General features: G+C 36.4%; 1 protein-coding gene across 1 annotated transcript in view; it reads left to right on the top strand.

Moving 5' to 3' along the window:
• LOC106001609 (vomeronasal type-2 receptor 116-like) overlaps window positions 1-22,101 on the top strand; it is a 60,479-nt gene that overhangs the window by 36,694 nt on the left and 1,684 nt on the right. The window contains exons 6-9 of the mRNA XM_013036656.1: window positions 17,027-17,312; window positions 18,853-19,659; window positions 20,793-21,020; window positions 21,287-21,414. Coding sequence (XP_012892110.1) covers window positions 17,027-17,312; window positions 18,853-19,659; window positions 20,793-21,020; window positions 21,287-21,414 — 1,449 coding nt within the window. The remainder of the gene's footprint in view (window positions 1-17,026; window positions 17,313-18,852; window positions 19,660-20,792; window positions 21,021-21,286; window positions 21,415-22,101) is intronic.

Below are 22,101 nucleotides of genomic sequence, written 5' to 3'. Positions count from 1 at the left end.
ATTAATGAAATGCAAATCAAACCACATTGAGTTTTCATCTCAACAAAGAAGATAAAATAAAGAAAAAAAATGTAAGAAGGGCTAGCATAAGACAGAAAGTGATGACGAGTGGAAGAAAGCAATTTTTTGCCCTGTTGTAGTTGGAAAGTGAACTGACAGATCCACAGTAAAAGCATTATAATGATTTTTTAGTTTCTCAAACATAATTATTCCTCAATCATTGTCTTTCCTCAAATACTTAAACATAGCTGGGCATCAGAGGCTCACACCTGCAATCCCATCTATTATGGAGTCTGAGATATAAGGATGGAATTTTAAAGCCAGCGTTGCCAGGAAAGTGAAAAGATTTTTATCTGCAAGAAACCACCAGAAAACCAGAAGAGGAACTACACTGGCTCAAAGTTGGTAGAGCAAATCTGTGAGAATAAAAGATCAGACCCTGAATGGAAAGCCCACAAATATAAAAACAATTCAATATAGATTTACCCTATGACCGACCAATTCCACTCCTGGGCATGTATCCAAATAGATTACAAACCTGAATACAATAAATCTATCACACAACTATGTCTATTGAAATACTATTCACAATAGGAAGTTATATATTCCACTCAGATGCCCCTCAATGCAAGAATGGATCATGAAAATGTTTTTATATACACAATGGAATTTCATTCTTCATCATTAGAATTCATGATGTGCCGTTTGTAATGAAATGGAAAACCTGAAAAAATTATATTAAGTGAAGTAAGTCAAGTGCAGAGAAATAAAATATACATGGTAGGTATTAACTGAAATACAGTAGATTCAAGGAATAACTAAAATACTGTAATTCCTTATAAAGACAACGTCACTGTTCTGCAAAATATAACACCAGGAAGTAGGCACTTAAAAGTGGTAGGGTTAAGTCAGGGGAAAGTGTTGGACAAATGAAGAGAAGGTGAGAATGCAGTCACATATCCAATGTTGATCCCACAAACTGAAGATGAAGGGAGATGGGGGTAAGGGAGGGATGAATAAATACTGCTTTGTTCAAAGGCAATTCCATTGTATAATGACTTTAAGATAAGTTAAAATTTTAAAAAGTAAAAACAGAAGAAAGTAAAGGCATTTTAATGTATTTTGATGTTTCCATTTACAATATGCTCTTTTTAGACACATCCCAAATAACCCCTTTTCCTTAAAATAATTTCTACAAATTTCATGATCCTATTTTCAAAAATGTATATCAATACTTTGATTGTATTGAAGATATTAACACTCTCCATTAACCCATTGCTTCCAACAGCAGACAAGACGTGTGTTTTGTTCCCACCATTCATTTTTGTTGATTTTTTTTTGTTATTCATTCTCTTCCATGAAAAGCGGAGTTCTGTCATCTTCTATGATCTTTTCTGGTTCTTTCTTCTATACACTTTGGTCTTCGGGACTGGCAAAGAAATTCAGTGTATAAGCTAAAGTTTCTAGTACTTGTCTTTGGAGGCTGTGGCACTTTGGGGTATTACATGGACCTCTTTTTCATCAGTGAGTTTATCTTGATGTAAAGCCTTCTGTTAGAATCTTTTGGCTGTTTGAACTATAGGATATCATTTTCAAAGACGTGATATGTCTATGTGTGGTGTGGGGGGGCAGTATGCATGCAGACACACATGAACATATGTGTACATATGTGCCAGTCCTGGGGCTAGAATTTAGGGACCAAGCACTGTCCTTGTTTTTTTTGTGCTTACGGACAATGATCTCCAGTTGAACCACAGCTCTGTTTGAGACTTTTTTGGTAGTTAATTGTAGTTAACCTGCTCACAGACATTCCCCCCTGGGATGCCTTCAAACCACGATTCTCACATCCAAGCTTCTTGAGTATCTAAGTTACAGGTAGAAGCCACGGGCACCCAACTTGTACCTGTTTTTCTTTCATCAGTCAAGACAATCATGCGGTTTGAACAATTGCATTTCTGTTCTAAATTATGTGTACTGTTGATTTCTGCAGCATCATTGCTTCTTCAGGTAACATTAAATGGGAGGCATTTGTGGGGTCTGCTACACATGGAATACCTATCGAAACTGACTTCTATCGACCACCAATATTCTGTGGCTGCCATCAACATTGTGTGTGAATGGGATGATGCCCTCATAACTTTAGTTGACATCTCACAGGCATAGACTTTTTCTGGACATTTCACCATGCACAGCACATGGCATCCTCTGAGGAAAGCCAGTTGCATCATCCCAGATTACTTTGAGGCAAATAGTGTCTTGACACAGAGGTTGGACAAAACTAAACTTCCAAGATAACTCAATCTCTGGAGCCAAACTACCTGTGAGCTTGATGGTAATCATAGCACCTGGAGTGAAGAAGGCTAACCTGTAAACATGCTTCCAACTCATGTTTTTCTCCTGGATGAAGACCACAGGTGAAGAGCTGCAGGGAATAATTTTACAAATTACTTCAGGGGATGCACAAGAGGCTTTGATGGACAGTGAGCTATAATGTAGCTCGCTGTCCAAAAAAGACACATAGGAACAAAGAAAATGATTTATGAAGATATGTATCTAAAACTTTGGATCTCACTTCCAGCCGGAATTTTTGCTTGGCAGATGACTCAGGGATGTTCCTTATCACTATCACCCTCCTTCTCCAGCTTCCCCTCCTTGTTAGGTCCTTGGCTGGCACTAGCTGCTTTTCCACAATGAAACAACGAGCACATATGGATGGAGATGTGATGATCGCTGGGTTTTTCCCTCTCTACATTTTGCATTTTGATTGTGGTAGCAGTAAAGATTCCAGGCAAGGTGACCTCACACCGTAAGTAACTCATCATTTTATTCCCAGTTAGTATTATATTCTGAAGTACAATGGTTGAAAGAACTCTGGGTGCACACATTAATGTTCTCTCTTTACACTGCTCTTCATCCCTATTCTTCCAGGAACAGCCTAGTTTCATTGTTTTATTTTACACATACTGTTGGGTGATGTTCTGCCTGCTACTAGGAAAGGATTCTCTTTCATTCCATACAGCTTCTACTTTCCAGGTCTATATATTCTTCACTTTATTACTTAAGCATCCCTGTTTATCCTTCATTTCAGCTGTGATTGCATAATGTGAATTGATGTTATTACAATCAACCTGAGTCACTGGCATGCCATCTTTACTGAAAGGCTGCACCTACATTTCCTCCTCCCATCTAGTACTCTAGAACTTTGCTTTAGTAACACCTATATTTTGAGAACTTTGATAAAATTTTGTATTGTGATTCTGGCATGGCAGTAGAAGAGTAAAATATGTATAGGGTTAGTTCAGAATTACTCGTGTCTGAAGATAGCTTGGATAATTGAGGATTTCCTTTTTCATAAAATTTCATTTTGCCATTTCCTTTATTGTGAAGGAAGTGATAGGAATTTTGAAAGAGAGTGAACTCAATCTGTAGATGACATTTCAATCATGTGGCTATTTCACAATACTGATTCTGGCAAAGAGAATAATAAGAGGTACGCGCTGACATGTGGAATTTTCCCCATTAAATGGTTCATGATTTCTACTTGTCTTATTACTCTGTTGTTTTTGTAGAATCTCTTTCTTTATTGATTATTGCTATTGTGTTTTAATTCTCTAATTCTTTTTCTTCTACTTGATTTTTTCCTTCCTTCCACTAAGTTTGAGTTTCTTTTTCTAGTTCCTGGAGATGCAGCATAGTTTCTTTACTAAAATATCTGAATTCCTGATTTCACAAAGGTTGTTACAGCTTCATTTTTTTTTCCTGGGCTGGCTTTTTTTTAAATTTTATTTTATTTTATTTGTGAACATACTGTACAGAGGGGTTACAATTGCATGGGCAGGATAATGCGTACATTTCTTACCAAGCATTGCAGCCTCCTTTCCCATCCCTTCCCAGCCTCCCCCCTCCCCCCATCCCAATCCTTCTCCTTCCCCCCTCCCCCCCACCCTCTCCCCCCTCTCCTGCACCGACGTTGTAAAGCTCCTTTTGGACATGACAACTTGTACTTCTCATTGTTGCATCAGATCCACCTGTATCCTTAAACAACTGGTTTTTCCCCATCTCCTCCACAAGTTATACTGACATCAAATATAGTGAAAGCAGGGGTTATACTGTGGGGGAGGGACATACAAAGCAACAAAGAGATAATCTTATAAATGCGTTAGAAACACATGCATGAAAGAAAAAAACATTAAAATACATATCTAAGGGTTCATTTTCCTGACATCACATTATCTGACCTTTTCCGCTTGACTCATACATATACTAGATATTGCAAATAAGGGAAACCATGGGACCTATGCTTCTTTGGGCCTGGCTTACTTCACTTAATATAATTTTTTCCAAGTTTTTCCATTTCCTAACAAATGGGGCAATGTCATTCTTTCTGATGGAGGCATAGAATTCCATTGTGTATATATACCACATTTTCTTGATCCATTCATCTACTGAGGGGCATCTTGGTTGGTTCCATATCTTAGCTATGGTAAATAGTGCTGCAATAAACATAGTTGTGCTGGTAGCTTTAGTGTGGTCTTGTTTGTAAGCATTTGGGTAAATGCCCAAAAGTGGGATTGCTGGGTCATAGGGGAGTTCTATGTGAAGTCTTTTGAGGAACCTTCATACTGCTTTCCAAAGTGGTTGAACAAGTTTACATTCCCACCAACAATGAAGTAAGGTTCCTTTTTGTCCACATCCTCTCCAGCATCTGTTGTTATTAGAGTTCTTGATTTTTGCCGTTCTATCTGGGGTGAGGTGATATCTCAATGTTGTTTTGGATACAGCTTCATTTTATTCCTCCTCAGTATCTGTAGAATTCCCATATACTGTTTTGATTTTTATTTATTCCAATGATCAGTTAATTTCTTGAAATTTTCCTTGCAAAGCAGCTCATTCATTATGTACTAATTACTTAACTTACAATGTTATCTGCATGTGTGCTTGATATACTTTCAGCATGTTTCAAATCTGCTTTCTTTTTTTTCCTATCCCATGATCTCTCCTGGAGAATGGTCAATATGTTGATGAAAGATGATTTATTTAGACATTGGGGAAAATGTTCTGTAGATGTACATGAGCTTCATCAAATCAAGGATTAAATCAAGGATGAAATTTAATTTTGATAACTTGCTGTTGATTTTGTCTGTATGATCTTTAGAAAATCTTCAGCTATTATTGCATTGGTACTATCTCAAAGTTGGCTTAAATAGAGTTAAGTGTTTGGATAGTGTGTTAATACATATTGGCAATGGTTGATTTGATCCCTTCATCATTGTATTACAAATTTATTACATTTGGTTGCTTTGATTAAAGACTATTTGGTGTAATACATTATGGTACTTCTCTATTCCATTTGCTTTCATTTCCAAGGACTGCCTTATTCCATTCTTTTTTTTCCTTCCATATATTGTTTATTGCTATTATAAAAATTATGTACAGAGGGGTTATAGTTTCATAAGTAAGATGAAGGGTATGTTTCTTTTTGAACAATATCTCCCCTTCCCTCACTATTTTCCTTCCCATCTGCACCCAACAGTTCTACATTATTTATATTATACACAATTAACCACGTGTTAACCCTTTTTCAACCATTTCTTTTGTTTATCCATTGTTTCACCATTTCTGTGGCCTCATGCCCTCCCTAAGACACATGAACAAACAAACAAAAGGTAAACCAAAACAGCAATATAGAAAAAAAACATGTTTTCCATTTCTTGCAGTTGATTTAGAGAAATTTTGTTTTCTATCATCAGTTGCACATAGGTATTGTGCCTTGCCTAAATATTCCTTTTCTGAGAATATTCTGTTTTGTTCTCACTGTGAAGAATACTTAGAGACCTGTGCAATTTATCATGTTCAAGTGCTTTGTCTTTCACTGTTGAGTTTATTTACTTGTAGATTTATAGTTACATTATATCTACTGCACTTAGAGAAACCATGTAACCTATGTTTCTCTGGGTCTGGCTTACATTCCTTTCTTACATTCATTGAGGGCCATTGATGGTGAATTGAGTTTCTTGGAATCAACCTATCATTTGGACTGGAGGTTTCATTCATTCAGCCATTCTAACTCTTGCCCATGGGCAAGGGTAGAGTTTCCTACATTTCCATACCCAGTCATTATTGACAAATCACTTCTCACTACTGCCATTAGGTAAATACTCCAGGTTAATTGAAGCTTCTTCTACCCTTTCTCTCCTTTTAGAGACTTCAGTGTTTAGTGAGTTCAATAGTAGTGAGTTTTGACTTTTGGATTACATGTTTTCATTTGTCTGTTATACATTCTGTGGTACTTAGGGAGATTAATATAGGTTACAACAAGCTATTTTGGACTGAGACAATTATCAATGATGATGAGAATGAAAAAGTGAAAATACACAGTGAATTACAAAATTGGTTAAGTGTGTGAAATGCTCTAATGAAGCATATTTATTTAAATATTTGTGAAAAATTTTTATTTACTATATTAAGATTAAAATATTCAAGAAATACGAAACAAAATTATCACTGCTTTGTATTCTTTCCATCATTTGAAATATTGGATATCTGTGTATTATAGTAATAACTAGGTATATTAATACGTTTCCCTCTTCATAAGATTTACATGCATGATTTCTCTAGTATATTTACAATGTTAGAACATTTTCAGCTCAAATGTATCATCACACTTTCTAGTAAATTCCATACATTTTTCTAAATTTTATTTTCTTTAGGTAGTTGTACAAAAGAGTTGCCATACAACAGAACAGTTTATAAATACCATGCCCCTTGATCAATGTCACCTCTGTTAACATTTCCTTTGTAGGTTATAGGCCTTGAACTCGGCCTGGGTGCTTTTCCTGAGCTCTTCATATCAAGGCTAGTTCTCTACTACTGGAGCCACAGTGTCACTTCCCATTTTCTGGTGGTTTATTGGAGATAAGAGTCTCATGGACTTTCCTGCCCAGGCTGGCTTTGAACTGTGATTCTCAGTTTCTCAGCCTCCTGAGTAGTTAGGATTGTAGGTATGAGCAACCAGTGCCCATCCCTGTTAACATTCTTACTCACCCCTGCTACCATGCAACTTCCTTCACCTTTCATGATTTTAAATAATATATTGAACTTTTCCCATCTAACAATTCATATATACTTTAAGTTTATTTTTATTGTAAAAATACCATACAGAATGATTACAATTACATGAGAAAGGTAATGAATACATTTCTTATCAAGCATTGTTGCCTCCTACTTTGTTTCCCCTCCCTATCCCTTCTCAGCGCCCCCCCCCACTGTGTCTCCCATCTTCCATCCTCCCCTGCCATGGTATAACCCCTGTTTTCACTGTATTTGATGTTGGTATAATTTGGGGAGGGAAGGGAAAAAAAACAAATTGTTTAAATAGGGATACAAATGGACCCATTGCAACAATGAGATGAGAAGTCTCTCTTAAATTTTTGTTTAATTTTTTATTGTGAAAATACCATTACAGAGGGGTTACAATTACATCTGCAAGGTAATGAGTCCATTTCTTTTCAAGCATTGTTGACTCCTCCTTTGTTTCTTTAGCTCATTTATTACTCAGTTGATGTTTCTTTGAGGAATAAGTATATTTTTTGAGTTTTAAGTGTATTTTGAGCTCTAATTATATTTTGGATATGAGGCCTTTCATGATGGATAGCTGGGAAAAAAATCTCCCATTCTATGATCTTTCTATTTGTACTGTATTTTATAATCTTCTTTATTTCTATTTTATTACTTGGGTTGCTGTTCCATTGATGATTCAATGTTTTGATCTCAAAGTATATATTGGATATGATGCCTTTCTCCAGGGATAGCTGGTGAACAAAACCTCACAATTTGTGATATTTCTATTTAGCATGTTAGCTATGCCCTTTGCAGTGCAGAAACCTTTACGTTTGATGTCCACCCTCTAATCCATTCTTTTTTGATACTGATTCTGGATTTTTCCTCAGAAAGATTTTATTTGTTCCCAAGAGCCCTACATGTCCCCTACCTTTTCCTATAAAACTCACACAGTTTCTGCCCTTACACTGAAGTCTTTGATCCAGTTTGAACTGATGTTTGTATAAGGTGGTGTATGGATATCTAGTTTCAGTCTTCTACACATGGATGTTCAATTTTTCCAGCATCATTTATTCAGCCTAGAATTTTGGCTCCTTTATCAAATATCTGATGGATACAGGTCTTTGAGTTCATTTCTGGGTCTTCTGTTCTGTTCCATTGATTCTCTGGTGTCTGTTTTTGCCAGGACTAAGCTTTCTTCATTACTATGGCTCTATAATAGAGTTTAAATTTTGGTAATGTTATTCTTCCAACACTGTTCTGACTGCTAAGAATTGTTTAGGTGTTCATTGTCATTTTTTATTTTCCATAAATATCTGGATTGCTTTCTCTCTCTTTGAAGAATTTTGTTGGAATTTGGATGGATATTGCATTGCATTTGTAAATTGCTTTGGGCATTATTGTGATTTTTTTCACAATGCTTCCTATTTCAATCAAAGAGTACAACAAATCTTGTCCATCTGCTTAAGTAGTTTTAGATTTTCTTTTTCAAATTTTTAAAGTTTTCATTATAGAGGACCTTCACTTGTTGGTTAATTTGAGGAAATTACAAATGAGGTTGCTTTTTGAATTTCAGCCTTGATCCTTTGGACAGTAGCATAAAGAAAGACAATATTTTGGGGTTGACTTCATACTTGGCTATTGTGTCAAAGTTCTAGGTCAAATCTAGTACCTTGGGGGAAGAGATTTTGCAGTCCATGATGTACAGTATGGGATCATCTGTGAGAAAGGATAGGTTTACTTCTTGCTACCCTTTTTGTATCCCCTCAATGTTTGTATCTTACATACTGTTCTTCCTAAGAATTCCAATACTATGTTGAAGAGAAATGGAGAGAATGGATATCCTTGTCTTGTTCATGATTTTAGAGGAAATGGCTGCACTTGTTCAACATTGAGCATAATGCTGGCTATAGGTTTCTCTTATACAGCCTTTATTAGTGAGGACTGTTCCAAGGATTCCTTGCTTCTCCCGAGTGTTTATCACAAATGGATGTTGGATCTTATCGAAGGGTTTTTCTGCATTGATCAAGATAATTATGTGGTTCTTGCCCTTGCTTCTGTTGATGTGTTTTAATTACATAATTGACTCACACATGTTAAACCAGCTTTGCATCCATGGGATAAATCCACTTTGATCTTAGTGTATGAATTTTTTCATCAGATTTGGATTCCATTTACTAGTATAGATTTAAGAACTGTTGAATCAATGTTCATCAAAGAGGGTTTGAAAATGAGTATATTGCTGGCTTCATAAAATGAGTAATGTTCCATCCCTTTCTATTTCCTTGAAGACTATGAGAAATATTGGTGATAATTCTCCTTTAAAGGTCTTTTAGGATTCAGCTATAAAGCCATCTGCTCCTGGGCTTCTGGAAGAGAGGTCTTTTATTTTTAATTCAATAACATTGTTTGTGATGGGTCTATTTTATTTTATTTTATTTATTAGTTTTTTTTTATTTTTAGTGTTACTGTAGAGTTGATATACCAAAGGATTAAAGTTACCTGAGTTAGGTAATCAGTAATGAGTACAATTCATTTGAACCATGTCTCCCTTCCCATCACTGTCTCACTCTTTCTCTTCTGATTGCATCTACAAATGGCCAGTTCATTTTCCACATAATGTCTAGTGAGAATCATTGTTGTACTTGTTCATCCTGTTCCCCTTTTTTCTTGGTCATAGGGCTTGGTCTCTGGACATGTGTGCTTCCCCTCAGCTCTTCAGCTCAAGGCTAGTGCTTGACTACTTGAGCCACAGCACCACTTCTGGTTTTCTCCTGGTTTACTTGAGATCAGAATGTCACAGCCTTTCCTGCCTGGGCTGGCAGGAAATCTGATATCCTCAGATATCAGTGTTCTGAATAAATAGGATTAAAGGCATGAGCCAGTCACACCTCTCATCTGTTCCAGCTTTTATGTACTCTCTCTTTCCCTCCCAAATACAAACACAAATAAGACAAAAGGTAAAGAGAACAAAAGGCAGACACAATGCCAAATAAAAATACTTTCTATTTCCTTTCCTTGAAGTTCACTTCAAGCTATATTATTGTAGTCATGTGTACATAGCTATGAAGACTTTGTCCACCATTCCTGTGCATATCCTCCTTTGGCCTCTGTATGTTAATGTCTAGGGCCCTAAATAATTAATCATCTCCCAGTATGTGCACATTTATTTATCTATTGAAGTGACATAGTGTGCTTTATTTTTAAATTTATAGACACGTTCTAGTTACCAAAAATGAGGAAAAACATGCAGCCTATATTTCTTTGCCTCTGACTTACTTTGCTTGTTTTAATTTTTCCCAAACTTTCTATTTCCTATGAATGGTATAATATCATTCTTTTTCATGGATGTGTAGAATTCCATTGTGTATATTTCCCACATTTTCTTGTTCTTTTTCTCCACATCTAGGTTGATTCTATATCTTGGCTATGGTGAAAAATTCTCCCATAAACATAATTGTTCTTGTGGTGTTAGTTTGACCTGGTTTGTGGTCCATTGATTAAATGCCCAGGAGTGGAATTGCTGGGTCATAGGGAAGCTCTATATTTAGTCTTTTAAGGAAGGAATCTCCATACTGTTTTCCATAGTGGTTGAACAAGTTTACATTCCCAGCAACAGTTTAATAAGGTTGCTTTGGGGCCACATTCCTACCATCATTTTTTATTGTTAGTTTTCCTGATAAAGGCCATTCTAACTGGAATGAAGTGGAATCTCAATTTTATTTTGATTTACATTTCTTTTATGACCAGACATGTTGAACAGTTATTCATGTGTTTATTGGCCATTCTTTTCTCTTCCTGTATGAAGTGTCTCTTTCAACCTTTATCCCATTTATAGATTGGGCTGTTGAGTTTGGGCTTTATTTTGAAGGGTTTAATTTTTTTATCTCTATGTGTATTCTGGATATAAGACCTTTGTCTGATGTATAGCCAGTGAAGATTTTCTCCCATTCTGTGGGCTTTCTATTTATCTTGTTATCTATATTCCTTCCTACCAGACACTCTTCACTTTGGTACAATCCCATTTATCTAGACATTCTTTAATTTGTTGTGATTCTGAATGTTTGCTTTGAAAATTTGCCCTCATACTTTAAAGGTGTAGCATCTCCCCTACCCCTTCCTGTAATATTGCTCAGTATCTTGCCTTACATTGAGGTTGCTGATCCATTTAGACATTATTTTGGTGCAAAGGTTTCTATGCATATTTAGTTTCAGCTATCTTACTGTAGATACTGAATATTTCCACAATCATTCATAAAAAGGATGCCTTTCTTCCAAGATGTGTTTTGGCACCTTATCAAATATTAGATGGCTATATGCTTGTGGGCTTATTTCTGTGTCTTGTCTTCTGTTCCAGGAATGCTGAGGCCAATTTTTGTGTGAGCACCAAGATTTTTGTATTGCTATGGGTTTAAATAAAGCGTGAAGTTTGGTGTTGATATTTCTCCAGCGCTGTTATTCCTGCTAAGGATTTTTTCCTATTCTCAATCTTTTCTTCAAAATGAATATTTGGATTGATTTCTCTATTTCTTTGAAGACAATCATTGGGATTTTAATGGATAGTACATTGAATTAGTATATTGCTCTAAGCAGAATTGCCATTTTCATGACTGTAAGGTTCACTCTGGGAAGGTGGGGCAGACTCCACCCTCCTCTTGGTTGTCTTCCCCCAGTATCTGTGTTACCTGGAGGCAGTCACCTCCTCCTCTACCTGAGGTCACATCAGCATTTGGTGTGGTCACACCTTCAACCCCCCCCTCCCGTCTTTATAAGTCATGGCCAGGCTGTGGTTTGACCCTTTTTTAAAAATGTTTTTATTATGAAAATATTGTACAGAGGGATTACAGTTACATGAACAAGGTAATGAGTAGATTTTTATCCACAATTGTTGCCTCCTCCTTTGTTATTCCCATACCATACCATCCCTGCCACCTCCTCAACTACACCCCCTACTTGCTGACCTCCTCCCCCCCATCTAAATTTTATCCCTCCTACTTGGGCTTCCAACTTGACCAGAGGCAGCCTGCAGCTAAAAATAATATAAATCTTTTCTTTGCCTGAGTACCATGTGCAGCTCTCTCTTTCCTCAGTTGCTGATTTAATTTACCTGACAATGACATTAATTCTTCCAGACCAGAAGCATGACATATTTTCCCATTTCCTTAAGTCTACTTCATTTTTTTTCAGATTTTCCATTTCATTGTCTACTTCATTTTCTTTTTCAGAGTCTTAAAGTTTTCATAATATACATGCTTCCCATCTTTGGTTAATTCCAAAGCATTTTATTTTTGTGAGGCTATTACAAACAGAACTACTTTTCTGATTTCAGTATCAGTCACCTCATTGTTGGCACACAGGAAGGCTACTGACTTTTGTGAGTTGATTTTATGCCCTGCTACTTTGCCAGAGTTTTGAATCAACTCAGTAGGAATCCTGAGGAATCTCCAAGATTCTTTAAATACAGAATCATAACATCTGCAAATATGAATAACTATATTTCTTCTTCTATTTTGATTCCCTTTATGTGCTTCTCCTACCTTATTGCTCTTGCTAATAATCCCAGGCTTTCCTTGAAGAAGAGTGGATAGAGTGATCATCCATGTTTTGTTCACAAGTTTATAGGGAATGGGTTTAACTTTTCCACATTAAGTATACTTCTAGATCTAGGTTTGTCATATACAGCCTTTATCATCGTGAGGAATGTTCCCTGGATTCCTTGCTTCTGTAGAGCTTTTCTCATAAATGGGTGTTGCATCTTGCCAAACGTTTTCTCTGTGCCTTTGACCTGATCATGTGGTTGTTGTCCTTGTTTATGTTGATGTGGTGAATTACATTAATTGGTTTCCATATATTAAACCAACTTTACAACCCTAGAATGAATCCATTTGATCATAATGTTTGATTTGGGGAGGCAGCATCGGGATCAGTTGTTGAATTCAGTTGGCCAGAGTATTGTTAAGGACTCTTGTGTCAATGTTCATCAGTGATATCAGTCTATATTTCGCTCTCCCTCTCTCTTTTTTTTGATGGGTTCCTACTTGGTTTTCTGATGAACATGATGCTGGCTTTATAGAATGAATTTGGTAGTGATCTTTTCCTTTTTATTTCATTGAAAAATGTGAGGAGTATGGGACTGGGTTCTTCTTTGAAAACCTTACACAATTCAGATGTGAATTCACTTTACCCTGGGCTTTATTTAAATGGGAGGTTCTTTATTGCCATTTCAATTTCATTACTTGTTTTGGGACTATTTATTTGAGTTAAATTTTCTTGGTTCAGTTTGGAGATACCAATGTTATAGGGATGCTTCCATTTCTCCCAGGTTGTCAAAGATATTGGTATAAGGGTCTGAGAAGAATCCCCTACTAATACTGTGAATCTTCCATATTTTTTTTGTGGTGCTCACAATTTCCAATCTAATTTTATAAATTTAAGTGTGTTCACTTCTTTTCTAAGTAGAATTTTCTAGGTGTCAAGTTTGATAATTTTTTCAAATAAATAATTTTTGTTTTGTTAATCCATTCTATGGCATATTTATTCATTAATTCCTTTATTTCTAATTAAATTTTGTTACCTGTTTCATTCTATAAATTTGTCATTTGCTTGTTCCTGCCTTCCCAAGAGTATGAGGTCTTGCTTGTGATTTCCATAAATTCTTACATTAATTTTTGGTTAGCCTCAGGCTGGGAAGTTGACTCAGTGGTAGAGTGCTTGCCTTGCATCCATGAGGCCCTGGGTTCGATTGCTCAGCACCACATAAGCAGAAAAAGCTGGAAATGGCACTGTGGCTCAAGTGGTAGAGCACTAGCTTTGAGATGAAGAGCTTAAGGGCAGCGCCTATGCCCAGAGTTCAGGCCCCATGACCGGCAAAAAAAAAAATTGATTTTTGGTTAGCCTCATCACACACACACAAATTGTCTTATGCATAATTTCAATTGTCATTCATTAAAGTTATCAGCAATGCTTTTAGTGTATTTTTTCAAGTGTCTTCTCAGCACCTATTCATTTTCTCTGCTGTCTGGATATTTTCTGGAAAAAGCTCTTTTAGCCCTAATTCTTCCTTCTGTAAAAGACCTAAAGTAATTGCTGTCTACCGTTGGATTTCAGCTCTACTTAGAAAGAGAGAAATGCTATGCTAAATAAAGAAGAGTTGCTTAGCTTATGTGTTTGTTTTACAAACAACAAATCATCTTGTATAAACACATATTTCAAATAATCATATCTGTAGATCCAGAATACTTACCTTGGAGATTTTCATTCTCAGAAGACTGAGGAAGAGAAAGATGATAAAAGCAGATTCTCAGCTCAGTGTGTCAGAAATCAGGGCAGTTCAGCACTGCAGTTTCCATAGGAATGGTCTGACTTAGGATCCTTTAGAGGAAGACCCTCAGTTGCCAGATGTAAATTAATTCTAGTTGTTACTGGAGTTAAATGCTGCTGTTCCCATCAGAGATGCTTGGATGGAGAACATAATGGGGGATGTAATAATTTTTAGAATTTTCCTGTGTAGAGCAGGTCCTGGTGTTATTTTCCCAGGCACCTCCCTGGCTGCATTTGTTCCCAGGGGTGTTGCTGACCACACATGGGAGATTTAGGGTGAATTGGGTTCTTTGCTGGCACAGGGACAGGTCCTGGTGTTCTTTCCCCAGATGCTTCCCTGGCTCTGTGCCCTGTTGCTGTCAGCCAGCAGGAGTTTTGAGTTGGGAGCTGTAGTTTGCTAGCAGAGGGGCAGAGATGTATTCCAGGGGACTTTCCTCTATAGCTGCAGAAGGGGTGGGAAAAGAATTGTATGTTTTTTTTCTTCAAATATGTTCCCTTCTCCTTCAGCTAGCAGAGGGGTTACAGTTATATAAAAAAAGATAGTGTTCACAATTCTTGTTTAACTTGTAACCCCTCTCTCATTTATCTCCCTCCCTCCTTGCTGCCTCCAAGCTCCCCACAAGTTGTACAGATCATATCCTACATATTGTCTTGTGAGTATTGCTGTTGTGTTGGTTCTCCCTTTGTTACTTTGTCTTACTAGTTTGTTGTTCACCTTGCCTTCTCTAGTTTAGATACATGTATATACAATACCCAGGGTACCAAATTCGAATTCAGTGACTACAGGAAATAAACCAAAGGAGTAACAAACAAAAGAAAAATGGAAATCATGTAGTACATAGACTCAAAATTTACTTTGATATTTCTTGTAGGAAAGGCATGGTGGCGATACATTCTCTTCATTGAGTTTGTCTGGGAACGTATTTATACCTTGTACATTGATAAGGGATATCTTTGTACATACAATAATCATAGTGGATAATTTAGATATTTTTTTCTTCAGTACTGTGAAAGTGTCATGGAATGTTCTCCTGTCTCCTATGGATTCTACAGAGAAGTCAGCAGTTAGGAAAACAGGGGTCCAACTGTAAGTTATGGGTCCAATTTCTGTTTTAGACTAATCTTTCATTTATATGTACTTCTCTTGTGAGAGCTTGTTCATAAGACTGTAGATGTTATGGTCAAAACTTTGATTATACTTCCATTGTTAGGTATTTTCCATTGTGTCCTTGTTTATATTAGGAATTTTAAATTCTTTCACATGCATTTAGAACATGCATTTAACATTTTTGGCATTCTAAACATCTACTGAATCCCAAAAACGGCAATACTTTCTGGAAAATATTCTGGTCAAATTTTGACAAATATTTTTCACACATCTTCATTATAACAGAGTTTAAACCTCTATAGAAATATGTTCAATCAACTTTTCTTCAAGCTCACTATTCTGTTCTGTTTTGAAGTCATCACTAACACAATAGGCTTTCACATATACCCACACTCAATGTTGAGTCATCCATTTTATATTTCCATCCTGCCTTCATTATTTCCAATTTAAAACAATGCCTGTTGTTTTCATTATATTAATTTCTTTAGAATATGTACAGGCACAAACAGACCCTTGCACACAGACAGAACAGAGAGAAAGAAACAAAAAATACTTTGATCCTCTTTATTCTTCTCTTCATTTCTTCTCAGTATTACAATCTGACTATACTGAGAAGAGAGTTGTGATCATAGCATTGAACCATGATGGACTTGGAATTGGGATTTCTATATAAAGCTTGCTTACAATTCTCTCTTCATCACCTATGTTGGAGGTTCCTTTCTCCATAGGAGTTACTTGTAGTTGGATACATCCTGTTTTTGTTACATAAATAATAATAAAACGCCTTCACCTCATATTTGAGCTCTTCTTCTGGTTCATATTGCTGGAAGAACTGTTCAATATTTTGAGTCTGTTAGCACACCCTGGTATAGGTTCTTTCATAAAAGTACCCTTAGCAGGCTAGGAAGGTGGCTCAGTGTTAGAGTGTTTGCCTTGCATGCATATGGCCCTGGTTTCAATTCCTCAGCCCTGCATAAAAAGAAAAGACCAGAAGTGCTGCTCTGGCTCAAGTGGAGAGTGCTAACCTTGAGCTAAGAAGCTGAGGGATAGCACCCAGGCCGGGAATTCAAGCCCCACAATTGGCAAAACAACCTTTTCTTCTGAAAGTTGCTCTGAAATTGTTTATTCATTATACTGGCCTGTCACATAAGTGCATAATACAAATGTAGTGACTCAAAACACAAGATTTATTTTTCACACGGGTGGACCTAATTGCCCTAAGATAAAGGCAACAAAATATTTGCAGTCTCACCAAAACCTAATCCAACACACAACATGTTTTTGCTGGGGTTCATGTGATAATGGGGGTGAGGGAAGCGAGCTCTCTCTCATGGCTTAAAAATACATTTCTCAATATCATTCATGGAAAAATTGCCTTCATATCCTTACCTAATTCTATATACAACCATAAGACATTACATTCGCGTTCCATCCCAACTGGGGATACTGTTTTAATATATTCATTGGCAAGAAGCAAGTATTCAAACCATCAAAATTATGTTTGGAAAAAATGACTCAATTTCTATGCTCATTATGCAGGATCTTGAAGGATTATCAGCTTGTTTTGGCCTTGGCTTTTGCTATTGAGCAGATCAACAAAAACCCTTCTCTTTTACACAACTTGACTCTGGGATTCGATATCTATGATATTCAATTCAGAGGTTGGCCTTTGTTTCTGAATCCCTTCATTTGGCTCTTTGGGAAGCACGAGAATCCAAACTACTCCTGTATGAGAGACAGAAGGTCTATAGCAGTACTTACAGGACCATCAGTAATAACATCTGACCAGATTGGGACATTGCTGGGACTCTACAGATATCCACAGGTGAGGGTAGGAAGTGTAGAAAGAGATAAAAATGCCTAATTTGGTGCCATTTCAGGTGTTACCAGAAAATGATAGGAAGAGACTAGACTTACAAATCTATCAAATTTTGTGATATCAAAGAGTAAGTACTCAAAGCCTGGGGAATCTATCTATCTATCTAAATATCTATATATGTATATTCATTGTTAAAATATAAGAGTTCGAACAGACAAATGGATAATTTGTTGTTTTAAGTTTTTTTATTGTGAAAATACTGTACAGAGGGGTGACAATTACATGGGCAAGATAATGAGTACATTTCTTATCAAGCATTGTATCCTCCTCCTTTGTTTCCCTTTCCCATCCCTTCCCATTCTCCCCCCCACCCTCAACCCAATCCTCCCCACTCCCTCCCACCCCTCCCTGCCCTGCACCAAAGTTGTAAAGTTCATTTTCGACATAACGACTTCTACATCTCATTGTTGCAATGGGTCCACCTGTATCCCTATTTAAACCATTTGTTTCTCCCTTTCCCCTCCACTGAGTCAATCAGAAAAGGTCAGATAAGGTGATGTTAGGGAAATGAACCTTAAGGTATGTATTCAAATGTTTATTTTTTCATGCAATTGTTTCTATCAAATTTATAAGATTATTTCTTTGTTGTTTTGTATGTCCCTCACCCACAGTATAACCCCTGCTTTCACTGTAGTTGATGTTGTTTTAAGTTTATCAATAATTTTCTTTAATAAATCAGAATCTGGATTATGACTTTGCAGTGTGACGAAATATTGAGCAGGGTATTGATGGCTCACACTTGTAATCTTAGCAACTCAGGAAACATGTATCTCCAATTCACTAGGAAAGAGAACAAAATGAAGGAGTCATGGATACAGCCCAAGTCTTGAGAGTAAAAGCCAATTAAATGCAAGAGGCCATTAGTTGGTGCCCCTTAACTGGCATGGGCACACACACATGCAAGCTATCATGTTGAATGAAGTATGTCTGGCTCACAATGAGAAGGGGTCAATGTGTTCTCTCACCTGTGAAAATTAGATCTAAAATATGAATATGTAATATGAAATAAATAAGAACACACATAGCCACTTACATAAATAGATGATTTTTGTGAGTAAAGTATGGTATACATAGGGGTGGAACTCTATGCTGTAATTTTCCGATCTAGTGATATCAGAAATGAATACCAGAAAACTGAAACATACCTTAACAGTGAGCCAGGTGTTAAGACAAAAAGGCAGATGATTACAGAATGGATGGGTGGGAAAAAACATCATATAGTCAATGGACACATGTGAAAATTGAATTAGGAAAGTCACCGAGTGGGTGGGATTGATATAGATGTGAAGTTGATAGAAATAGTAGCAAAGATCAAGAGACACTTTACAAATGAATTCATATGTTGTACAACAACTAAAAAAAATTAAATTATTTTTCAAAAATTATATAAAAATCTACCTTCTATCAACTGATTCTTAACAAACTTCAGAGATTGTAATGCATGGTGATCTTCTCATTCATGGATCATTCAACTTTTTACTTTTAGTTTACCATTGGTTCCTTTGATCAGGCCCTGAGTGACCATAACAAGTTTCCTGCTCTCTATCAGATGGCCAAAAAGGACACCTTAATAATCACTGCTATGGTGCCCTTACTGATTCACTTCAGCTGGAACTGGGTGGGGCTGATGACCTCACAAAATGAGAATAATGTGTCAGTTCTTGATGAATTAAAAGAAGAGATGGCCAAGAACAGACTTTGTGTGGCCTATGAGGTAGTGATCTCAAGCCAAGACCTGCAACATTTATACAATATCATGGGAAATTACAATGGCATAAATGAAGCTTCAGCACGTGTTCTCATTATATATGGTGATCAAGATTCACTAAAAGTTTTAATGTTAGGTATTGAGCAAATACTCATAAAAGGCAAAGTTTGTATCATGAACTCACAGTGGGATTTCACCCTGAAAAGGAAATATTTCATGCTAGGCTCATTGCATGTACCTCTTATTTTTACACACCATTATGCAGATGTTTCTGGATTTACAGACTTTGTCAAGGCAATTCATCCTTCCAAATACCCTGAAGACTTTGTTCTTGCAAAGCTGTGGTTTCTGTCATTTAATTGCTCAGATTCTGAGTCTGACTGTGTGACATGGGACAACTGTGCTCATGATGCTTCTTTTGATTGGTTGCCTGGGCATATTTTTGACATGAGTATGTCTGGAGACAGTTACAATGTATACAATGCTGTGTATGCTGTGGCTCAGGCTCTCCATGAGCTGCTTCTTCATCAAACAGAAGTTCAAACACTGGGAAATAGAAAAGAAATAGTGCCTTCCCCAGTACAGGTAATGTCTTCTGTTAGAGGGAACACACGCTGAGGAATGACACTTTCTAGAGGGGTTTTTTACTGTAGGAAATTAAATATGCATATTTGTGTATATAAATGAATATATATATATATATACACACACACATTCATATATGTGTTTGTAAACATGTCATAAATATCTTGGTGGTTACTAGTAATGAAAATATATACATATATATATATATGTATTGGAAGTAATTGTCTCAAATATTAAGCTTTCTCCTTTTTATTAACAGAAACTATTGTAAACACAAAATTGAATAAATATAGATTAATGTTAAAAAATTAAATATTTCAGGTGTTTTCAAAACCCTAGGAAATGCTTTATGTTTAAAGGTCTTTGTGGAACTGTGTACATGTGTGCATATGCTCTTAGGGAAACAACAGGCCAGTAACATGGATAAAATATATTCTGTATTTCAATATATTTTTTTGTCTGTTTAGGGGATTGAACTCAGGACATGGGCTATGTCCCTGAGTCTATTTGTGCTCAAGGTTACTGCACAACCACTCAAGCATAGCACTACTTCCAGCATCTTCTGAATAGTTTATGGGAACAAGTTTTCAAGGGCTTTCCTGTCCCAGCTGGCTTCATAGTGAGATAGTCTGATCTGTGCCCCTTGGCTAGCGAGGAATACATTCTTGAGACACCAGCATACTTCTTGTTAATTCCTTTAGTTACCAATAATCTCACATGTCAATAGCTAGTGCTTTGAAAATTATAAATTCAGTTTTTCCATATGAATTTCTTCAGTCATATCAAAAGATGACCAGCAGAACAGAATTATTCATATTTTTCATAAGTGACTTAGATTCATTCAACATTTGGTATTAAAAAATTTGCAACCTAAACAATAGATATTCATAAAGTAGTTGTTGGGGCAAGCTGTAGCAAAATGGTTTCTCTTGAAAAAAGCCCTTCTACTCCTTTTATGAGTACACAGGAAAGGTTATTTTTCAAGATTATTTTTATTCCTCCATATGATTTCTTCTATGTTATTCAACCATTCAGAATCAGATATTAAAAGGCAATTGGTAGCTTTTCTTAGTTTAGGTTTTCTGTCTTAACTTTGGGATGTACTTCACAATAAGATGATGTCTCTCTTTTAGTTGCACCCTTTACTGAAGAGCATCCAGTTTCAAAATCCCAGGGGAGATCAAGTGATTTTGGATGAGAAAAGGAAATTGGAGCCAGAGTATGACATTCTGAACATTTGGAATTTTCCAGAAGGGCTGGAACTTTCTGTGAAAGTAGGAATGTTTTCTCCCTATGCTCCACATGGCAATCAACTGTCTTTGTCTGAAAATATGGTAGAGTGGGCCATTGAAACTACAGAGGTGGGTTGGGTCTAATCCTAATAATTTTAATAACACACAAATAAGCAAAATCTCTCTTCAAATGTATACCTGCTTGAGTTCCAGGAATTTTCTCCCATAATCTTTGTGAATCATGGAATATGGGCCCTATAACACAATTTAATTAATCAACTTCACTTGCCTGCATAGGAACATTATGTTTAATAATCCATCGATTAAAAAATGGACTTTGTGAAATGTTAAGTGTAAGTCTGAACATTTTCTGACACATCATTGATTTTCTTCAGATTCCTCACTCTGTCTGCAGTGAGAGCTGTGATCCTGGATTCAGGAAATATCCTCAGGAGGGAAAGGCTGCCTGTTGCTTTGATTGTACACCTTGCCCAGAGAATGAGATTGCTAATGGGACAAGTAAGTCCATGAATTATGAAGCAATTATTCATCTCTCCCTAGGTTTCCTCAACCCAAACAAGTCAATTCCAAAGTTGTATATTGGGATTACCATGCCTGTTTTCCTTCTCTCTGTTCATAATTTTATTTTTACAAATGGTGATATTGCTTGTTGGAATATGAAAAGTCATGGGTTTGGATTACATATTCAGTAATATTTTCTAGTCTTTTGAAAGTGAATGTAATCTCAAGGAATCCTTCTTATCACTAATCATTAGGACAAGTGTAAACTCTAACATGAAATTAAACATAGTCTTATTAAGGACAATGTTCATCTTAAAGGTTACATTTTACCTACACAAAAAAATGAGACTTGGCATATCTTAATTTCTCAGTACTCAGAACTGGTCTTGGCATGCCCAGAAAGGTGGAGTTAGTTTACGAATTAAGCATGACTTCAGAGTGTCCAAGAGTAGTCACTCTGTTCCCACTATTTAACAGGTGAGCAGGTGACACAAAAAAAATGATGAATTCAAGGGTAATGGACCATGGGGATAAGTGCAAGTTTTACAGAGACATGCAGGAAATTGTATTCTATATGATTACAATTATCAATAGGATTGCAGAACTCCACACCATTCTGTTACTAAGAATGAAACTGTAGAACATTGTTGTTTTAATATTATAATATCCCAACTGTCATATTATCAAT

The sequence above is a fragment of the Dipodomys ordii genome, unplaced genomic scaffold (assembly GCF_000151885.1).
Source record: "Dipodomys ordii isolate 6190 unplaced genomic scaffold, Dord_2.0 Scaffold332, whole genome shotgun sequence".
In the NCBI taxonomy this organism is placed as follows: domain Eukaryota; kingdom Metazoa; phylum Chordata; class Mammalia; order Rodentia; family Heteromyidae; genus Dipodomys; species Dipodomys ordii.
This window is presented reverse-complemented; position numbering and strand designations above follow the sequence as displayed.